This window comes from Leopardus geoffroyi, chromosome A1, assembly GCF_018350155.1.
Source record: "Leopardus geoffroyi isolate Oge1 chromosome A1, O.geoffroyi_Oge1_pat1.0, whole genome shotgun sequence".
NCBI classification, from domain to species: Eukaryota; Metazoa; Chordata; class Mammalia; order Carnivora; family Felidae; genus Leopardus; species Leopardus geoffroyi.
The window spans coordinates 10,324,664-10,347,116 of NC_059326.1; the positions used below are offsets into that span (position 1 = coordinate 10,324,664).

The window sequence follows — 22,453 nt, forward strand, 5'->3', positions numbered from 1 at the left end:
ATTTAACGTTTAGCGAGTGGGTGAACGTGGCCGGTCCGTGTGGAAGGTGCTGGTGTGCTTAGCACCGTTGCAGGCACAGAGTAGGCATCCAACAAATACGATGAGGTATGAATGAAAACACCCACACAGGCTTCAGGAGGTCATGGTCTAATCTCAGGTGGGTGATGGGCACTTGGTCCTGTATGCTTTCTAGGAGAGAGAAAGGAGTCAAGGCTTGGGGGAGGCACAAAGCAGTGAAGAACCATTAGAGGGGATTCAGAGTCCTCGGTTATTGCTTTCCTCCTCTGCCCACCACACAACACAAGGGGGCCAGACCTGGCCAGGGCTTCCACGTCTCCTGGCTGGGGAGGGAAGCCCCTGAACAGTCCCATGGGGACAAGAGGGTCTCTCCACATGAGGCTTACACGCGTCACTCCACTTCTCCGTATATCAATTTTTATCATGTTTTGAAAAAAACTACACCCTCCCTCTTCCATTACGGCGAGCCGCTTAAAATTACATTTACACGAAATTACATTTACACAAACTTCTGTTGAAAGCCAAATTCCAGGCCTAAGCTCTTGGCCAAAGCCCATTAAAGGGGGATATTAAGTAAATTAGTTGAGCTGATTAAAAACACCTTCATCAAAGTAGAACGCTGGTGCCAACAATATTAAGAGTTGAATTATTGATTTTTTTTTTTAATGGCCGATGGTACGTTAGCAGGGAGGAAAAAGTCCTTCTCCTTTCCTTCCTGTCCCCCCCCCCCCCACTTCTCCCGTCCCCCACTTCGGGAGCAAGAAGGGGAACTACTGACCTACTCCTGGAGATCCCGGAAAGGGAGGTGACGGAGAAGTGGGGGGGGGGGGCAGGAAGGCAGAAGATGGGGGCCAGGTAAGGGAGAAGAGGGAGAAAAGGAGTGGAGACTAACGGCCGGAGGGAGCAGAGGCTAGGGTCGCTGCGGAGGTGCAGCCACCTCTACCCACACCGCGTGGCGGGACCCCGGGCACAGCCGCGGGCCAGGCAGGCGCTGGAACGGGCACGGGGACGCTCCCCAAGCCGGCCGCCAGAGGGCGCGACCGGAGCCGGCGCGGCGGAGCCCGAGGAGGGAGGAGGGGAGCCGGCGGAGAAGGGTCAGCCGCGGCGGCAGGGGCGGCAGCGGTAGCGGCGCAGCTCCGCTCCCCGCGCGTCTCCCGTCCCCGCGCTCCAGCAGGGCGCACGGTCCCCGCCGCCGGGATGCTGCCGCCCGCCGGCCGCGGCCGCCGCCGCCTCGCACTCCCGGCGCTGCTCTCGCTCCTCACCTGCTCCCTGGGTAAGTAGCGGGCGGCCCGGGCGCGCACGGGAGAGGCGTGGGCTTCCCGGGCTCTGCCGCCCGCGCCCCGCGTCCGCGCGCGGGAGGAGGCGGCGGGCGGCCCAGCCCTGCCCCGCGGGCGCCCGCGTCCCGCCGTCCCGTCCCCGCCGCGCCGGCGGCAGCGCCCCCTCGCGGCGTCCGGGTGGGGGGGGGGACCCGGCTCTCCGGGACCCCGGGGCGCGCCGCGCCCGGCCCCTTTCGGCTCGCTGGGTCCCGCCGCCGCCCCGGCCCCGCTCGCGTCTGCCCGCCTCCTTCCGCCGGGAGCTGGCGGCCGGCCGAGCCGGGAGGGCGAGGCGCTCACCCCCACAGGAAGCGCTGAGTAAATGTGCAACTGCGAGAAACTTTGAGAGGAGGGAAGCGGCGGCCGCGGTCCCGCCCCCCTGCCTTCCGCCCGCGTCCCGCCTGCCCCGCGCGCCCCGCTCGCCCCGCGCGGGCGCCGCCGGCTGGAGGCGAGCGGGTGGCCCGGCGTCCGGGCCGCTCGCTCGTCGCGCACCCCCGCGCCCCGCGGGCGGGGGCGAGGGACGGTGTCCCCCCCACCTCCGCGGGGTCTTCCGGCCGTGCCCTGGTCTCCCGGGCTGAGACGCCAACTTGGCACCAGCCCCTTCTGCGGAGTCCTGGGCCAGCAAGGGAGGATCGGGGTGCCCGGCTGGGCCCTCAGTGTGTGCGGTCGTGGCGTGGGGGAGGCGGTGGGGACGCTCCCCAATCTTGGGTCGCTATGGGGGAAAATCAGAGAACACTTCTGGAGACAATGCTTGTCGGGTCTGCTGCTGCCGTAATGCCCCTTCCCTTTTTTCCTCCCGTTCTCCTCGCAAGAGTATTTTCTCCACCGTATCGTAAAAGGATGGGGCAGAAGTTAAAAAAAAAAAAAAAAAAAAATCACCGTAATGGACGTTTATGATGAGACTTGTTCAAGGTTGAAAGCTTGGGGGAAGCTCCCTTTTTTAGTGTTCTCAGGGTTATTGTCCTCTAACCCGGACTTTTGGGTTTCCAGTCGGTTAAAAGGCAGTAATTTCAGATTTTTAGAAATGGCAGAATGGTGCAACTTAGGAAAAAACGTAGCGTTATTGCACATTGCTTTTTGGTAGCCCACTGGAACCTTTACAGCACGTTTTTTTAATTTGGATTTAAACTCTTCGAATAGGGGCCTTATTTGCGTCCCCGCCCCCGGCATTTCTATAGGTGCTCACTACGTGTGGGAAAATCTAGTGAGATTAATTGTTAATTAATTGTTCACATGCATGATTAAGTAAGCAACAATGCAATTAAAAGCATTCGGGCACCTTGGGCAGAGAAAGCTGTAATTGACGGTGGTGAGCAACTTAACTTGGAGATCTGCTTCAGTGGAAGAATGCATCGCTGGCCAGGGCAGCCCTGGGGGAAGGGGAGGTTGGAGGGGTGGGAGGTTGACTAGGTGACTCTTGGCTGCATCACTTGGCTTGCTGCCTGGGAGTTTTGCACCTAAGCAAATGGGGTGGGTGGTAGCCGAAGTTGGCATTCTATTTATAGCACTGCACTTTATAATGCTGTACTGGGGATATAATATTTGTCTATAATATATTCAATATATGGGCTGAAACACATTTAAATGTATTGCTACACGTATCTATTTTGTACTGCACTTAAGGGAATAGCTGCACTGCCCAAACTTGATAGTACGTTAAAGGACAGTCAGAATGAACCAGAATGTCAACACATTTTTAGAGATGTCTATTAACATTGTGAAGTTGTCAGATAAGCACAATAAATAAGACGTAAAACCTATTAAAAGGTCCCTGGGAGACATTTGGCTCTCTGAACTGGCTTTCATGGATTTCAAGAATACAGGAAGCTGTGTTCTTCGAGGTCTGAAGTAAATCACGGGTTCAGTTTATTGAGCTCTGCTTTGGTGGCGTTGGGGGAGCATCAAGACGTAAAAAGATGCGGTGCCCGCTCTGTAAATCGCGAAATCGGGAATCTTGGAATCTTGCTAAAACGAGAGATTATGACAGGAGTTCTGACGCATGTGAACAATCCTGATGGGTGAAAAATACTCTAAATATCCCCTTAGAAGTTTGGCCTGGGTATATATAGTTTAGTTTTCCCACAAACTGTAGCATATTCATTTGAGTTTTCAGAGAAGAGTCAATATAGAAAATTTATTTTAAATCCATATGATTATACAGATCAAATTCACTGTAACTTCAATTCTAAAGTCCAGTGCCAGTTCTAGAATCAGATTTATTCACACCTCTGCGCCAGCCGCTGTGTGGCTTCTAGTGAGTTTGAGCTCAGTTTTCTCCTAGAAAACAGGAGGCATAGACTAGATAAAATACCAGAACTTTGCCATTTCTTACAGTTTTAACAGACTGATCTATTGTGGCAGAGACTGCTCTCTGCTTACCCAGTAACCCTCGGTTCCTTCTTTTCCAGACTAAGAAAGCCCGTTAGATAATCAGGAGTGTCACCTGACTGCATTTGGAGATAGGGTCTTCAAGGAGTATAATTAAGGTTAAATGATGTCATAAGGGGGGGGGCCCAAATCCAACAGGGCCTGTGTCCTTATCGTCCTTATCCTTCTTGGAAGAGGAAGGGACACCAGGGATGCATACAGAGAAAAGGCCATGTGAGGACACCGTAAGATGACTGCTACCTACAAGCCAGGGAAAGGGGTCTCCGCAGAAACCAACCCCGTTGGCACCTTGACTTGGGACTTCTAGCTTCCAGAACTGTGAGGAGTAAATTTCTGCCGTTCGAACCACCCAGTCTGTGGTTTCTGTTATGGCAGCTCTAGCTGACTAATAATACAGGGAGTGAGGGAAAGGGTGGAGGAGTGTGGTGGCGGGGGTGGCAGTGGCAGTGTGGCGAAAACACATTTCTCAGGGGCCCTTGCAAAGCAGGGTTAGCCACTGAGTTATCTATTGAGATTTTTGGGTGGGTCTCTTGGTAATGGCGGCTGACCCAGCTCGGATGCTGGCTTTTTTTAAATTGCATTTTTTTTTTTTTTTTTTTTTTTGCCTTTGTTTCATCTTCCTTCCCATTGTCTGTAAATCTGATGGCTGGAGCCGTGGTGGCCATCTTGTGACCATGAGGTGACCTTGAAGACAGAAGCGAGTAGTAAGGACAGTATAGCAGAAAGGATAACACCACCTGGGTGCTAGATGGATGTGGGACACCATGCCAGTCCTGGGTCACTTATTTCCAGACTTGTTGGGCATGATATTAAAAATAAACCCCTGTCTTCTTTAAGCCTCAGTTGTTTGGGTTTTCGATTACACGCAGCCAGCCTAATCCTAATCGATAACATCTGTGAAGAAGCTCATTTGAACCAATGGTAAAATAAGATACTTTTATCTTTTTTAAAAATGTTTGTTTATTTTTGACAGAGAGAGAGAGAGAGAGAGAGAGAGACAGAGCATGAGCAGGGGAGGGGCAGAGAGAGAGACACAGAACAGGCTCCAGGCTCTGAGCTGTCAGCACAGAGCCCCACGTGGGGCTCGAATTCACAGACCGCGAGATCATGACCTGAGCCGAAGTTGGACCCTCAACCGACTGAGCCACCCAGGCGCCCCTAACTTTTATCTTTCTTATCCCTGTTTCTCCTCTTTATGATTCAGGATTGTATTTCTTAGCATCTGCCAAAGTTAGGGATGATTTTTCATTCTGGTCCGGTTCTTGCTCCGATTCTTTGCACTGCAGTGAATTAGACATTTTGGGACACCAAGAATCAGACCTGATCCCAGGTGTTTTTATTGTTATTCTTATTTTTATATATTTTTAAACCCTCTTATTTCTTATAACAGATATGACTGATACAGGTTTTACCCATCTGGATGGGTAGTCTGGGCCTCAAGTTGGTGCAGCCCCCTTGGTCGCAGACTTGACCCAAGGGCATTTGCCCAGAGCCAATAGTCAAGCTCTTTAACTGGGGGCATATAAGGAGTGGGGGGGGGGAGCAACTGTTTCAGGGATGGCCAGGGTAGGGAAGAGCTGTCCTGACCCTTCTGTCAATTTTTGTTAACTTGCTCTGAGGCAAGCATCGTAGGCCCAGTACTTGAGCAAGTCCTGGTAATTGACCTCATTTGGACCACGAAGGGCCAGGTGGTTTGTTTTTCTTTTCATTAGAAACATTATAAATCAGGCATAATTTCTAGGCACAAAGGGATTATTTATGGGGAATTTGCAAATGTTCTAGATTTTGCCCCTTTGTAACATATGGGTGATTCATCTTTGGTGTTGCCAGATTCTTGCTTAAGAACAGTGTACAGGAGCATTAATTCCATCTTTCCCAACACGAAGGAAAAATTCTAGGGAGTGTCAGAGGTTCATCAGATCTATTACTGATTGAGAGTCGCCCTTGATTCCATATTTCAAAGCTCTCTTCACAAGGCCACTCCCAGAGAAACCCGATTCGGTGTAGGCGCTGATTTGCACTACTAGAAAATGTCAACAGTTCAAAAGTAGTATTGAAAGAAAGACCTGTCCTCGAAATTTTTGTTCGTTTATTCAAAAACTGTCGAGTATCTCCATATGTCAGGCACTGAGGATATCGCAGGAAGGAGACAGATCTGGTCTGGCTTTCCCCCCGTGGCACTTGCAGTCTCGAGGGGAAGGAACATTATGCGGAAACAAATTGCGCTGTGCTCAGTGTGGCAGAGGAGTTCGGGGTGCTGTGGGAACGCGTGTCTCAGGAGGGTCTTTGGACCCTGGAGTTTGGCGTCCTGTTTCTCAACAGAGGGCGATCTTGCCCCTGGGAGAACACTTGTCAAGGGCTAGAGACTTTCTGGTTGTCACAGGGATGATTTAGCAGGAAGGGTTAGGGTCACTGGCCTCTGAGCTCGAGGTGTGGCTGAGCGATCCTAGTGCCCGGGACCACCTCCCCCTGCCCAGGATCAGCGATCGGTCTAGTGTCAACGGTGCCAGGTGCCAGGTTGGGGAACCTTGGAGCTGGGGCTCAAGGAGAGCTTCCTGGAGGAGGGGACATCAGAGCTCAGACTGGAAGGGGAAGCAGAAATCCGTTAAATGAAGTACGCATGGCAGGGGAAAGAGCTTGGTGCCCAGAGAAACACAGTGCAGAAAGGACTGGGGCTGGAGAGATCAGGAGAGGGGCTGGGAAGATCAGTAGGGGGTCACACAATGCAGGCTCTTGCAGATGAGGGTAAGGACTTGGGACTTTGTCCTTAGAGCAGTGGGAAGTGGCTGAAGGGCTGTCCTAGGAGAGTGACATGATTTAACTTCGCAGTTTGAGAAACTCACTCTGGTTTTCCTATGGAACAGGAATTAAGAGGCGGCCAGCGGGGACATGTGGGACCAGTGAGGAGGCTGTTGGAATCGACCACGGGAGGGATGATTAACACTCTCTAAGACACGGCGATTGATGGGTACAGTGGGCTGAGAGGAAGGCGGGGGTCACGCATGAATCAGGTTTCTGTCATGAGCTGTGGGCGGCTCCTGGTGCTGTTTACTGATACAGGCGCTAATGGAGAAGGACCAGATTTAAACAGTTTTTTTTTTTCTTTTTATTGTAGCTAAATAACATGAAATTTCTCTTAACCATTTGTAAGTGTACAGTTCTGTGGCATTAAGTACCCAGACGTTTTTCTAAAATTTAATTTTAGTGGGAGGTGAGGATGACGAGTTTAGTTTGGACAAGTTGAGTTTGGGGTGCGTGTGAGATAGTCAGGTTCCATGTCAGGTGGGCAGTTAGATTTGTGGGTCTGGAGCTCATAGGAGAGCTTGGCTGTGGAGAGATATGGCAGCAGTTGGAATATATATATGATATATATGATATATATGATATATATGATATATATGATATATATGATATAATATACATATATTGTATATAATATGTACATATGTATATGTATATATACATATAATGCATATAATATGTACATGTAATATATATAATATGTACATATAATATATATGTAATATATACATATAATATATATAATATACATACACATGCATATTTTTTTTTTTTTTTTTAAAGAGGAGAGTCTTAATTGGTAAAATAAATCCATTTAAGCTTTTACTCAAAATGTGTGGATATCCAAGATTTGGTAGAAGCTGGGGAAGAAAATAGTCTTTATCTGTGTGATGTAAAGCTGCAGGCTTATCCAAAAAAAAGAAAAAGAAAATGAGTGAAAGCATCATCAAATAAGATTTGAATGTATCTCAATTACAGCGGTGCCTTTTTCTCCTAGGGATAGGACTTCTTTTCACTCCTAAAAGAATATTTTATGATCTGAAAAGGTGATATGTTTTAGTTTACATCATTGCTTGCCGTAAGAAGCCCAAGGCTCTTTACATGTCATGCTGAATTTATCTTCTCCAAATCCTTGAGGGCGGGTAGGCTGGAGCTTGTGCTTCGTTGATGAGGTGAAGGGAGTGAAGGAAGGTATGTGGCCAAGGCCTGTTGGAGGAATTGCCCCTTTCCATTCCTTGGCGTCTGTCCACCTGTGCACCCCAGTGTGTCAGACTTCACACAGGAGAATCCCCTCAGGGTCTTGAAGAGTTCCCTTTGTGAAGGGCTTTTTTGTTAAAATGCAGCTTATGGGGTCCTGGCTCCAGATTTTTCTGATATCAGAAGATCTGAGGTGAAGCCTCTGGATATGCAGTTGTATCCAGGCCCCAGATAAGTTGTATGTGTTGGCGGGTGCAGGAACCCCGCCTGGCCCACCCCAGGACCAGGTACAAACTGGGGACTCTTACTGGGTGGCTTTCTTGCGTATCTGCAGAATGTAAAGTTGATGGCTCGTTGCTTTGTCTTTACAATGAAATAAGGAGCTGCTTTGGAGAAAGTGTAGCGTGGAATCGAGGCCCGTATGCCCCGGTCAGGTATTTCTTCTCCTTGGGGAAGGAACCAGAAACCCCAGAATTCAAACTGAGCTGTCTTTCTCTGGTTCCACCATCATTTGGCAGCTTTCCAAGTGCTACTGGGCGGGTGGGGGGCGGGGGGCTGTAGTGTGGGGAGCGTGAGTCTCAAAAACTGGAGCAGTGCATTGTGAGAACAAAGGTTTTTGGACAACTGACAAGTTTCTAAGGTGTTAGAACCTCTCAGACTGTAGGTACCATGGATTCAGTGGTACGGACAGGAAGGGCTTCTGAAACCACTTTTTGTGTTAGGAAAATAAGATACCCCACGTTTCAGCTTACGTTGTGTTTCTGTAAGTTAGCCACACGGTTAACCGTTCACCACTGCTCTTACAATGTGAAGGAATCATACGAGGTGCTGATTTTTCGGTGGTTGAGTTTATTCTGGAGTGGGTGGTATGACCAGAGATCCTTCTGCCCCTTACCTGTGACTCAGCCTGTGAAACATGCTTTTTGAGGGTGGTGTTTTGAGTCTCTCCCCCAAAACTCTGTCTGAAATGGAATTTTCTTATTTTCACATCCTGAGTGGCATATGGATTTTCACATTATTTGTTTAAATGAGATATGAATCAAAGAAGCAAATGATCTTTTCTTTCCTAAAATATACAGTTATTTCCTCTTTTCTTCCCTTCTGTTTAACTGTCCTTCCTATAAATATGTTTACCCTTTGGCACAGAGAGTATATTGGCCCTTAGCCAACTTTGGTGCCAAGGGAAGAAAAATTTGTATTCCAAACTCCATTTTCCCATTGACTTCTTTGATAAAACAGAAGATGGGTTTCAGATGGAGCAATGTCGAATGGGGGTAGGTGGTTGCTCAAAAGAGTACTGTCGCGCCTCTGTGCTCGCTGCCACACTCGGTGAGGGGGAGCCAGGCCCCCTCCTCCGTCACTTCTCTCAACTGGCTGATCACCTTGTAAGTGGTGCAGAACCCATGGAATGGGGCACGGGGGTTCCCTGCCCCTGAGTGTTGTCCACCTGCGTGCTTGCAGAATTGTGCTTGGCAGCCTCCAGTGCGGTGTGTCTCTTTTCCTGAGTTTGCTACTTGGCGTCTGAGCAAAAGGCTCCATAGCTCTTCCCATAGGTCAGGTAATATCCTGAACCTGTACATGCACCGACTTATTTTCATTCTTGTTTAGTTTCCTCCCTTTTACAGGGACGGAGGCAGGGGCTCCGAGAGGCCAAGTCTCTGGCCCCGTGTTGCTTAGCTACTAAGCGGCAGAGCCTGGATGCCACGAGGCGCGAGTCTAGATTCTGTGTATCTCTGACCAGCGTGCCGTGCTATTCTCTACAGTGGAGCCGGGCCCGGAGGCCCGGTCTCCTGCACTGCAAGCTCTTTCCCTTGTGCTTTGAAACTTTCAGGCGAGAACAGTTTAAAAGAACACCTTGTAAATCCTTGAACTACTGCCTTCTGTCTAGCTTCTCCTCTGTGCCTGGCCATTTCTTTTTGTCGTCTTTAGTTTTGTCCCTGAAATGTTGGCGTTGCCTCGCTCCCGTCTTTCCCATCCAGGCTTGTGGCTTTGGTTCCTTTGTACAGGGGGGACGCTGCCGGTGCCTCTCCTCTTGACCCCTGTGCCCGGCTCCACACCTGGCTATGAGCCGCTGCTGGGTAGATCCACGGAGTGTCCTCAGCGCCTCAGGATATTGGGAACCGCACTGTTTTCCCACACATCTGCTTCCCTGCCTTATTCTCTAGCTTGTGAATGGCACCCCAGTGGACTCGGCCACTCCATCCGAATCCCGGACTCCCCTCCACTCCTTTCTCTCACTCACCAACCCCTCCGGACTCTCCCTTCCCCACCCATTCCATTGGTAGGATCTGTCTCAGCCTGTGCGTTCTGCTTTGATATCTCCAACACCTGCTTTTGCTCACAACCTGCTGTGCCCAGATGCTGCCTCGTCTGAATTCTGTCCCGTAGTGTATCTCTCATTGCCTGCTCCATTAGCTTCTTAGCTGGCACATTTGTGCCTTTTTTTGGTCCCCCCACAGCCCACCCAATAGGCTCCTCCAGAAACCTGTCTAAGGCACACGTTTCAATGTGGCACTCCCTTTCTTAGAAGCTTCTCATAGCACATAGGATAGAAGCAGACTCCCTAATGCTGACCCCTTTAATGATATGGCCCCTCCCCCTCCCAGATGTCCCTGCCCCAGCACTTCCATTCCCGTAGGTGTCCCTGCCCCAGTCACCCCCCCCTCCCCCAGGGTGTCCCTGCCCCGGTCACCCCCCCCTCCCCCAGGGTGTCCCTGCCCAGTCACCCCCCCCTCCCAGGGTGTCCTGCCCTAGTCACCACCCCCCCCCCCAGGGTGGCCATGTCCCGGTCACCACCCCCCCCCAGGGTGTCCCTGCCCCGGTCACCCCCCCCGCCCAGGGTGTCCCTGCCCCGGTCACCCCCCCCCGCCCAGGGTGTCCCTGCCCCGGTCACCCCCCCCCCGCCCAGGGTGTCCCTGCCCCGGTCACCCCCCCTCCCCCAGGGTGTCCCTGCCCCGGTCACCCCCCCTCCCCCAGGGTGTCCCTGCCCCGGTCACCCCCCCTCCCCCAGGGTGTCCCTGCCCCGGTCACCCCCCCTCCCCCAGGGTGTCCCTGCCCCGGTCACCCCCCCTCCCCCAGGGTGTCCTGCCCTAGTCACCCCCCCCCCCCCCAGGGTGGCCGTGCCCCAGTCTTTCCCTCCCCCAGGTGGCCATGCCCCAGTCACTCCCTCCCCTCACATATCAATTCTCTGGGCACATTGGACTGTTTGTTAACCAAACTTTGATGCAGAAGCCTGTTTCCAGGCCTCCTTGCTCTTGTAATTTGAAATCTCTGCTGCCTGGAATTTACTTCCTCAGGCAGTGTGGAGCTCGCCCTAAGCAGTGCTTTCCTCCCTTTAAGCCTCCCCTTCCCTCTGCTGCCCTGCCTTGGGTGAGCTGCCCTCTGTCTCCACCCCAGGTGCTCCCTTGGGGACTCCCGCCAGAACGACAGCCATTGGAGTGGACACTTGTATGCTTGGCTGTTGACCGAGGGACTCCTCTCTCACATGAGCTCCTTGGGCAGCTGCTTATTCGTCTTCCCCAGCTCCTGGCATATTGTGTGGCAGTCATACACTCTCTGATTTTCTGTTTAACAAATGAAAATATAAATTCATACTGCTAATGAGCTGCGAAGGCCCAAAGCACTCGGCATGTGCCAGGCCCCGTTGCGGAAACATAATGCTTGTTAAACCGTTGATCTTTGGCCACATGCCTGGGCTGGTTCTGTCCTCTGCCCATGGAGAGTGCCTGGGGCCCTTCATCCTCAGGCTGGGTGCTGGTGCCTCCAGGTGGGCGGATGGCTGAGGCCCAGTGTGGCCACGACCCCCAGGGACAGCAGATTGGTCTGAAAAGGCAGGCCCTGCCCCTGTTGCTGGGTTGGGGTGCGATCGTTTCTGTCCGCTCTGCTGGCATGGATTATCTTCAAAGCAGGTAATTGGAACTAAGTAAATTGGCTGTGGGCTGTGTACCCTGGAGCTTAAGGCCTCCTCTGGAGGACCTGGAATTAAACCTGGAAAGCTCCGGGAAGCTGGAGCCACTGGGGGAGGAGCCGCACTGGGTGAAGCGTTTTGTAAGTAGGTCACGGCAAAGAAAGTGAAGCCCCGCCGGCTCCCTCCCACAGCCTGGCGGAAGAAAAAGTGGGGCAGAGCCCGTGTGAGACCCTGAGCCCGCAGGGCCACCAGCTGCAAGCTTCCCGTGAGTGCTGTGGCTTCGGCCCCGATGGCGGAGAGGGCCACGCGGTTTCAGTCCCTTCCTCCAGGCTCCTGGGTAGGGCCGCGACCACCCACCGCCTAGACGCCGCCCAGACTGGCCCGAAGCGTGGTACCACCGGCAGCTTTATGGCCCCGTCCGCTGAGTTTGCAACATGTGGAACCGCACACTAAACGCTTTACGCAGTATCTCACTCGATCCCGCGTCTTAGTGTTTTTGGTTTTCGTTTTTGTATTTAATCTGGTTTTCTGTGATTGCCGTTCTTGGGAGAGTCTGGGAGGACAGTCCAGGGAACAGGAACAAAACGGAGTTAGGAGGTGCAGTCATCTTTCCTGCAGGGGCGTGGGGTCCCTGACTCCCAACCAGGAACAAGATAAGATAGTTGATTAGGGTTGCTTAAATGCCTTGCAATGAATTCCTCTCCAGTTTTCCGGCACTCCAGGGCTTAGGCTGGCCTATAATTCTTAGTCCCAGGTTAGTTGTAAAATCTTGATTTATCTCTCAGAATAGGTGTGCTAACACATTAGTTGGCTTGAATTATTTAAAGTTATCACGGGAAGGTCTTATTTCTATTGCCCGGCCCGATTTGCACTTTAAATATAGTTCCCTGCAGCAATTCACAGGAATTCATGTTGAAAATAGAAAAGGGAAAATTACTTTTAAACAATAGTTTGGCATATAAGAGCAGGATTTACCTTGGAATAGTTCTCCAACTGCACATTAAGGCCAAGCTTTCAAGAATATTTTTTCCCTGCTGAATCTGGAAATTAGTATGAAACCAAACAGCCAACATCCAGCCTCACGCGGCCACTCCCTTTGGCAGAGCAGGGGGGGATCCCTTCCTCCCTCCCGGCTCCCTCCTCCCCTCCGTTGGCTCCCAGTGTTACAGTCCCACTGTAGGGACTGTATCCTGTTAGGGTTGTTGGAGGTGACAGGCAAATCCTTACCTTACTTGCCCGGTTTTCTGACTTTTCTCCTCAAATTTCACCGTTTCTCCTTCTTCATGTGCTTGAAGTGTGAAAGCTCGGATTTTGTTGGCAGGAATTTTAGAAAGGATCCATTGTTTTAAGATTGGATTTATTAGCGGTCTAGCATATGCTGTGCCTTCAAAACGCATTTGGTTCCCCGGTGATTTGTTTAGATTATGGAAACATAAAGGTAAAACCAGAAGGCAAAAAGATATTTGCTTATATTCATTTAATGAGGATTATCTTGCCCTGTGATTTGCTCTTATACCTGAGAGTGACTCTGATGCATGTCTTAGGTTAGTGCTGTACTTATTTATTTATTTTTTTTAAGTAAGCTCTGTGCCCTGCGTGGGACTTGAACTCACAACCCCAAGATCGAGTCACGTGCTCTACTGACTGAGCCAGCCACGTGCCCTTATGTTACTGCTTTAAATATTACATAATTTATTTCTATCGGGGAAATTTCACAGCAGAATGTCATAGGGACAAATGATGGTTTTGTGTGTGTGTTTTTTTTAAAGAATATCTTAACTCCAGGCCTTTGTATTTTTGGAGGGAACTAGAATCTAGTTTACTCTTAACTTCAGTTAAGCCTCGCCTGAATAAAGGTATGCTGTCTTGCTTACGACAAAGAGGATTTGTAGAATTCACTTGATTTATTGGGAATGTCTTCCTCCCATGTAATTCCTTCATTAAACGTACTCAAATGACATTAGTTGCTGGCTTATGAAAGGTGATGTGTTCGTACCTTTCAGAACCAATACCAAATAAAGGCACGTTTTCTTCAATATAGAGTCTGCATTCTAAAGGACTTTTGTGTTGACATACTCTTCCTTTTCACATAGCCATCTGGCCTGCAAAAAAAGTGAGGTAAGACTAAATCCTGTTTATTAGATGATGAGTCACTGAACGTGTTAAGCTGAGAAGGTTTTTTTTTTTTTTTTTATCTTGACAAAAGCGGGAATTCTAGCCCAGGGAGCTTTGACTGTCTGTGTTTGGAATTAAGAATTGATGGAGTCGGATTTTGGACTCAGAGTCGGGTCTTAGATTGACCACGGTTGTTATATCCTGCAAGTTGTTGGAATGTTCTATTTCCTGCAATTCTGTGGTGCTAAGTGGTATTAACATGTTGTGACTTCCTTATATGATGTTCGTTAATAATTCTATTTCTGATATCTTCTCGAGGGCTTTCACTGTGCATGCTAGTTTGGAGGTTAATAAAATAAGACCAAACCAAAGAATTAAATACCCAGAAGCAGAATTTAAAATGGTGTTTGGGGGGTGCCTGGGTGGCGCAGTCGGTTAAGCGTCCGACTTCAGCCAGGTCACGATCTTGCAGTCCGTGAGTTCGAGCCCCGCATCGGGCTCTGGGCTGATGGCTCAGAGCCTGGAGCCTGTTTCCGATTCTGTGTCTCCCTCTCTCTCTGACCCTCCCCTGTTCATGCTCTGTCTCTCTCTGTCCCAAAAATAAAAATTAAAAAAATAAAATAAAATAAAAATAAAATGGTGTTTGGGCTTAAATCTTTCTTTTTAGAAGTTAATGAATGATTGGGGCTTTTTGGTTGCTGCCTGTGTGTGTGTGTGTGTGTGTGTGTGTATAAAATGAAAAAGTAGATCAGATCCTGGTGAAAATAAATTGGTTGTGGGGGGGGGGGACACAGTAAATTCCTTCATTTTGCTGGTGGATATTCCCTAGCGTAAGGAGTAGACAGCCTGTAAGTCATGTGGTCCCAGGGCCATTACAAAGACTTGCATTCACTCATTCATTCATTTGATCAATATTTGTTGACCTTCTCCTATGTGCTGGCTGTGTTTTGGGTGTGGGGCACCACCTTCCTGCCTTCACAGAGCTTACAATAAACTAATATGTAAGGCGAGCAATAAATAAATAAATAAATAAATAAATAAATAAGTATTACCTCAGTGGTGGTAAGTGCTGTGCAGAAGAATAAAGCAGAATGAGGAACGTAAGGAGGGGTGGTGTTGGGGATTTGTTATTTATATGAGGTGGTCTCAGTGGGGCCTCCCGTAACATCTGCTGTTACCTAAATTTCACACGTAGAGGTTCATTTGGCTTACGGTTCAGGCTCACCCTGCCTTTTGAGATGCCATCTTGGAAATGGAAGTGATTAAACCACGTTCATTTTTACGTCTTAGTGCGAATACGTTTTAGGTTATTTCCTTGGAGCAAATGTTGATGGGAGAGGACTTGAGGCGGTGCATGTCTGCGGGTGGGGGGTAGGGAGGGGTCAGAGGCATCCGAATGGGAAAGGTCTTCTCCAGCCTCTCAGGAGGGCCTCCTCTGTTACCCCAGGAGACCTACCACTGAAGCTTCTTGTACCACATTACAGCTCCGTGGAATCGGCCGTCCGGCCCTTTGAGTCCCTTACTGCTCTATGGCATTGCCCATTTTCTCCGGGGGATGCTAATTGGAGACAGCAAACTCTATGAGACGCTTTCCTCTTAGCTCCTCAGGGGAAGTGCACGATAACATTAAAGCATATTATTTTTGTCTAGTTAACCTGCATGCCTGTTGGGCTTATTATTTTGCTTTATATTTTCTAAGTGTTACTGTCATGTTGTTGTTGTTCTAAATGTGGAGCCTAGATGTGTCTCTAGGGTACAGGGTTGCCTTTATCTGTGGGCTCCAACTTGAAACCTTAAATCGTTCTAAATAGGGAATGATCTTCGCTCCTCTCGCTGTCTTGGCCCCACTGCGTTAGTGGGTTCTGTGAACGGCCCTGCGTGAGGCAGCATTATCTGCACCACACTTCCAGCCTGGGAGCCTCTGAGACGGAAAGCTTGCCCCAGATTCAGCTCTGTTGCCTGCCAGGCTCTGGCAGTGATCGTGCGAGGAGGGAGTTGAACTGCTTCCCGCTGGATTCTCAGGAATCCCCCCTTTGCTTTGGAAGGCACCGTCGAGTTGCTAAGAAGTTGTATTTTGTACACATCAATTTCGTAGTTTATATCCGTAGACACACGTGGTATGTGCACAGGTTCCAATTCCTTTGAGGTTTATTTCTTCAGCTTGGTAGCCTAAGCACGTTGGCTGTGCACCGATGAATAATTTCAGGTCCGGAGATGAACGCGGCCAGTGGTACTAGTTTGCAGCAAATGCAGCTGGTTTTAAAAATGAGCAAAAATATGTCTTCTTCAAGCACCCTTCCCCCCCCCCCCCCCGTTTTAAGCGAGACTGTTAAATATGAGAATGAATCTTAACTGGTGATCTTAATGTAAAAATGTTTTCTTTTTTCCAGCTTTTGCTTTGGTTTCTGAAGATACAAAGAAAGAGGTCAAGCAATCTAAGGTACTGATTCTCATGATCAAATCTATTCTTCCTGTCTGAGATTCATTTATATTTTCTTTAATGGCAGCTGTAATGATTTCATCTTACAATAGTTCTCAGGTTTCTTTCCACGAATTAATGAAATGTTGGTCCACATAGATTTTTAATCTCTCGTGGCAACCTGCAGATAAACTTGCTTTATTTATTTTTTATTTTATTTTTTTGAATTTAAATCCAAGTTAGTTAACATACAGTGTAACAATAATTTCAGGAATAGAATTTAGTGATTCATCACTTACATGTAACACCCAGCGCTCATCCCAACAAGTGCCTGCCTTAATGCCCATCATCCATTTAGCCCATCCGCCCACCCCACATCCCTCCAGCAGCCCTCGGTTTGTTCTCTGCAGTTAAGAGTCTCTTATGGTTTGTTCCCTCTCTGTTTTTTTTTTTATCTTATTTTTTAGATAAGCTTGCTTTAAAAAAAAATCCCTTAGTAGTTACAGCAGACCAAGTAGGTTTCAAAAAAAGTATTTTGATATGGATTTAGACATCATAGAAGTCTTGCTGGGATGCCTTAGTTTTCTCTAGTCTGACCACATCTAAACTTGGGCTGCATTTTCCCAGTCTGAGAGAGAGAAGTAGTATGCTGTGTCCCCGGGGTCACAAGAGCCTGAGTCTCCCTCACTTTGTAGGTGGCACCGTGTGGCAGTACTGAAGATGACTGCCAGGCTTTTTGCACAGTTGGGACCAGGAACCGAGACCCCGGGACTTGATGGAGACGGGATAAAACTCAGCCAAAAATCTCAGAGCGGCTGCTTTCCCACAATTGTTTGTGTTCAAGAACCTCATCTAAAGTTTACCATTTCGGCTTTGCGCTAGATGAGTTTAGCAGATGAGAAAGAGAAACCATATTTGAAGAATGTGAGTTGTCTTTATCATATTCGCTAAGGTTCGGTCGACTTCATTTTTTTTTAATCTCACGATTAGCGTAACAGCGTTTTTTATTTTTATTTTTTGTAATGTTTGTTTATTCTTGAGACAGAGCATGAGCAGGGGAGGGGCAGAGAGAGAGGGAGACACAGAATCTGAAGCAGGCTCCAGGGTCTGAGCTGTCAGCACGGAGCCCGACACGGGGCTCAAACCCATGAATTGTGAGATCATGACCTGAGCCGAAGTGGGATGCTTAACCGACTGAGCCACCCAGGCGCCCCAAAACATTTTTTTTTTAAATAGAATGTTTCTTTTGTCAACACAGTGTTGTCTTTTCTAACTATACTGTGGGTTTCCTACAGGAACAATAATAATACTTTCCTTTGGTTTTAAGATCCTTTATGGTTAATAAAACATTTTCAGACATTTCACTTAAAACTTGATCTTCTCAATGATCCTGTTATTGCCAAGCAAAAGAGATATTCCCACGTCCAGGCACACCTCAGGGAGGATGTGGGTTTGGTTCCACCGCAGTAAAGAGAGTTAAATGCATTTTTTTGGTTTTCAGTGCATAATAAAAGTCCTATTTAAACTATGTTGTTGTCTGTTAAGTGTGCGATAGCATCATGTCTAAAAAATATACATACCTCAGTTGCAAAGTACTTTATTGCTACAAAATGCTAACCATCATCCGTGCTTTCAGTGACTTGCGATCTTTTAGCTGGTGGAGGGTCTTGCCTCAATGTTGATAGCTGCTGACCGATCAGGGTGGGCTTCCTGGAGGCTGGGGTGGCCGTGGCAGTTTCTTAAGACGACAGTGAATTTTGCCTCCTTGATGGACTCTTCCTTTCACGAACGACTGCTCTGTAGCCTGTGATGCTGTTTGATAGCATTTCACCTACAGTAGAACTTCTTTCAAAACTGGAGGTAGTCCTCTCAAATCCTGCTGCTGCTTTATCTACCAAGTTTGTGTAATATTCCAAATCCCTTGTCGCTTCAACAAGCTTCACAGCATCTTCAGCAGGAGCAGAGTCCATCTCGAGAAACCACGTTCCTTGCTCAGCCTCAAGAAGCAGTCCTCACCCGATCACGTCCTATCATGAGATCGTAGCAATGCCGTCCACGTTCAGGCCCCGCTTCTAGTTCTGGTTCTTTCGTTGCTTCCACCACATCCGCAGTGACTGCCTCCACTGATCATCCTGAACCCCCCAAAGTCATCCCGAGGGTGGGAATCAACTTCTTCCAAATGCCTGTGCATGTTGATATTTTGACCTCTTCCCATGAATCATGAATGTCCTGAATGTCCTCTAGAATGTTGACTCCTTTCCAGAAGGTTTTCAATTTGCTTTTCTCAGATCCATCAGAGAATCACTGTGAGAACCGTAGCCTTATGAATGTGTTTCTTTTTCTTTTTCTTTTTTTGTTTTTAATGAAAACATTTTAATTCTAGTGTAGTTAATATGCAGTGTTGTATTAGTTTCAAGTGTATAGTGTGGCAATTCAACAATTCCATGTATTAGAGTTCATCAAGATAAGTGTGCTCTTAATTCCCTTAGCCTGTTTTACCCACCTCCCCCGCCCCCTATGGCAACCCTCTATTCTCTATAGTTAAGAGTCTTGCTTTGTCTCTTTTTTCCTTTGTTCATTTATCTCTTAAATTCCACATATGAGTGTAATCATACGGTATTTGTCTTTCTCTGACTAGCTTATTTTGCTTAGCATTATACTTTCTAGCTCCATCCATGTTGTTGCAAATGACAAGATATCATTATTTTTATGACTGAATAATATTCCTCTGTGTGTGTGTGTGTGTGTGTGTGTGTGTGTGTGTGTGTGTGTATCTTCTTTATCCATTCATCTAATGTTAGACACTTGGGCAGCTTCCATAATTTGGCTCTTGTAAACAATATTGCAAGAAACCTAGGGGTGCACATATCCTTTTGAATTAGTGTTTTTGTATTCTTTGGATAAATACCCAGTAGTGTGATTGCTGGATCACAAGGCAATTTTTTGAAGAACCTCCATACTGTTTTACACAGTGGCTGTACCAGTTTGCATTCCCACCAACAGTACACGAGGGTTCCCTTTTCGCCACATCCTCACCAACACCTGTTGTTTCTTGAAGATTTTAGCCATGAGCTGTGTTTCTTAAATAAGAAGACGTGAGAGTCAAAGTGACTCCCTGATTCATAGGCTGCCGAATGAATGAATGAATGCTGTGTCAGCAGGCATGAAAGCAACATTCATCTTATTGTATGTCACCTCAGAGCTCTTGGGTGACCAGGTGCCTTATTGAACAGTAATATTTCCAAAGTAATTTTTTTTTTTCTGAACAGTAGGTCTCAAAAGTGGTCTTTGAATATTTAATAAACCTTACTGTAAATGATGTGCTGTCCTCCAGGCTTTCTTGTTCCATTTATAGAGCACAGACAGAGTAAGGATAGCATAATTCTTAAGGGCCCTAGGATTTTTGCAATGGTTGATGTGCATTGACTTCAACTTTTTTTTTTTTAATTTTTTTTTTTTTAACGTTTATTTATTTTTGAGACAGAGAGAGACAGAGCACGAACGGGGGAGGGGCAGAGAGAGAGGGAGACACAGAATCGGAAACAGGCTCCAGGCTCTGAGCCATCAGCCCAGAGCCCGACGCGGGACTCGAACTCACAGACCGCGAGATCGTGACCCGGCTGAAGTCAGACGCTTAACCGACTGCGCCACCCAGGTGCCCCACATTGACTTCAACTTTAAGTATCAGCTGCACTGGCCCCTAACAAGAGAGTCAGCCTGTCCTTTGAAGCTTTGTAGCCAGGCATTGACTTCCCCTCTCTAGCTCTGAAAGTCCTCGATGGCATCTTCTGCCAACAGAAGGCTCTTTTGTCTACACTGAAAACCTGTTGTGCAGTGTAGCCACCTTCCTGAATTATCTTAGCCAGACCTTCTGGGTAACTTGCTGCACCAACACTTGCTGCTTCACCTTGAACTTTTATGTTATGGAGACGGCTTCTTTCCACAAACCTCATGAACCCACTTCAGTTAGCCTCACACTTTTCCTCTGCAGCTTCCTCACCTCTCTCAGCCCTCACAGAATTGAAGAGAGTTAGGGCCTTGCCCTGGAGTAGGCTTTGGTTTAAGGGAATGCTGTGGCGGGTGTGATCTTCTAACCAGATCACTTAGACTTTCTCCACATCAGCGAGGCTGTTTCTCTTTCTTACCATCTGTGTGTTCACTGGAGTAGCACTTTTAATGTCCTTCAAGAACCTTTCCTTCACATTCACAGCACGGCGAATGGTCGGCACAAGAGACCTCGCTTTCAGCCTGTCTCGGCTTTCAACATGCGTTTCTCATGAAGCTTCATTTCTAGCTTTTGACTTAAAAGTGAGAGGCATGAAGCTCTTCCTTTCACTTGAGCACTTGGAGGCCGCTATAGGGTGACTCAACTGGCCTAATTTCAATATTGTTGCGTCTCAGGGAACAGGGAGCCCAGAGAAGAGGGAGAGAGATGGGAAACAGAACACGCACAACATTCATCCTTGAAGTTCACCATCTTACATGGTGTTCCTGGCATCCCAAAACCATTACAATAGGAACTCCAAAGATGACTGATCACAGATCATCCTAAGAAGTGTAATAATAATGAAAAAAAAATGGAAATATCGTGAGGATCACCAAAATGTGACACAGAGACACAAAGTGAGCAAATACTCTTGGAGAAATGGTGCCGATAGACATGCTCAACGCAGGGTTGCTACAGACCTTCAATTTGTAAAAAAAAAACAAAACAAAACAAAAAACCACAGTGTCTGCAAAGCATGATAGAGGAAAGCATAATAAACCGCAGAATGCTGTATAGCAGAGAAAACTTACCCTCAAAGAAGTTACGTGATTTAACTGAGGTCACGTGGCAATTCAAAGGTGAAGTCAGAATCTAATTTTCCTGAATCCTTGAATTCTTGCATGCTGCACACAGCTGTGTGCATTAGAACGTGTGTGTGTGTGTGTGTGTGTGTGTGTGTGTGGCAATAATCAAGCTCATTTGTAATGAACTTAAAGTGCTACCTAAGGAATATTACTAGGGAATTAAAATTTTGTGTAATGAATTTAGAATTCTAGCATATACTTTCAAATAGGTTTTTAACTCCTCTTTCCAAATGAGGAAATGTATGTATCCCTCTTCTTAAATACGTATATAAATATAGGTAGAAAATAAGGTGACTCTTACATCGTAGTGTCATTTTTCATCCAAAGGTATTAAAGCCCTTGAAAAATGCCATTAACCCCATCTGTGCTTAGGCTGTGAAGCCAAAAAAGCCATTAATCCCCTGAGGAGAGGCAGTGATAAAATGTCTACTGTAGACCATACCCGAGACTGGGAGAGAAGAATTAATTTGTCCAAGGTCACCCAAAGTCTGTAGATGAACCTGGAGATAGGAGTGAAGGCTCTTCACAACAGCCACGTTCATTTGGGATCATGAGTCTATCACCATCTGCAGAATTGACGGGGACCTGCCCTGCCATGCTGCTCAGAGGCGGCCGCCTTCCATCCCCCCTCACCGCACGGCTTGCTTTCGTCAGGGCCCCAGACGGGGCTCTCTAGAATGCAGGCAGCCCCACTCAGGGGGGGGGCCTGCCCCACACAATGTTCAGACTCACTGGTTGGCATCAGGTGGCTTGTCATCCAAATTCTGGGTACTGCCGGTGCCCTGCTGCACCTCCCGGGAGCTGACCTCTGGGCCCAGGCTCCTCTTTTGGATTCCTGGTCCCTGGCATTGACCCGGATTCTGACCTCCCTCAGCTTTCAGGGGAGCCTGCCCACCCAGGCTTGTGCTCCAGGCCACGGTACCGCCTCAACCACGGCCTTGTCCCGGCTTCAACCCACAGTTTAGCCCACTTATACCCTGTGGTGGTTGTGATGTTGTGTCCTGTATGATGTAGGGTTAGAGTTGAGCGCTGTGGTTCACATCCCTTCTCCAACACTGATACCCAATGGAGACCCTCTCTGTGTCTCAGCTTCCTCATCCGTAAGATGGGGTAGTAAGACCTGTATCAAAAAGCTGTTTGGAGGAGGAGGAGGAGAATGGTGTGTGTGTGTGTGTGTGTGTGTGTGTGTGTGTGTGTGTGTGTGTGTATGTGTCCGCCACTTAAAACAGTGCCAGACCCTACCTGATGTGACAGCAAGAAATATTTTAGGCAGCCTTTTGAGCTGAACCTAAACAAATCAAAGTAAGAAGAGGAACCATAGGGCTTACTGCTTTTATCAGTGAGATTTCTTTTATGGTATAAGTTGACTTCACGTGAAACAGATGAAGGTGATGATGAAAAGAGTAGTAGGTGACAACTATTGAGCATTTTCTTCAGGCAGAT

The 22,453-nt window shown here is 48.0% G+C and overlaps 1 protein-coding gene across 3 annotated transcripts in view; it reads left to right on the forward strand.

Annotated features, from left to right (window-relative positions):
• Positions 1 to 911: 911 nt before the first annotated feature.
• Positions 912 to 22,453, forward strand: part of B3GLCT (beta 3-glucosyltransferase) — a 121,464-nt gene continuing 99,922 nt past the window's right edge. Inside the window, exons 1-2 of one of the 3 annotated variants that reach the window (XM_045471313.1) lie at positions 912 to 1,291; positions 16,131 to 16,180. In XM_045471313.1, the coding sequence (XP_045327269.1) occupies positions 1,216 to 1,291; positions 16,131 to 16,180 (126 nt within the window). In that variant the 5' untranslated portion in view covers positions 912 to 1,215. Of the gene's footprint in view, positions 1,292 to 11,553; positions 11,627 to 16,130; positions 16,181 to 22,453 lie in introns of those variants that run through there. The other 2 variants (XM_045471467.1, XM_045471393.1) reach the window with 2 other exon arrangements.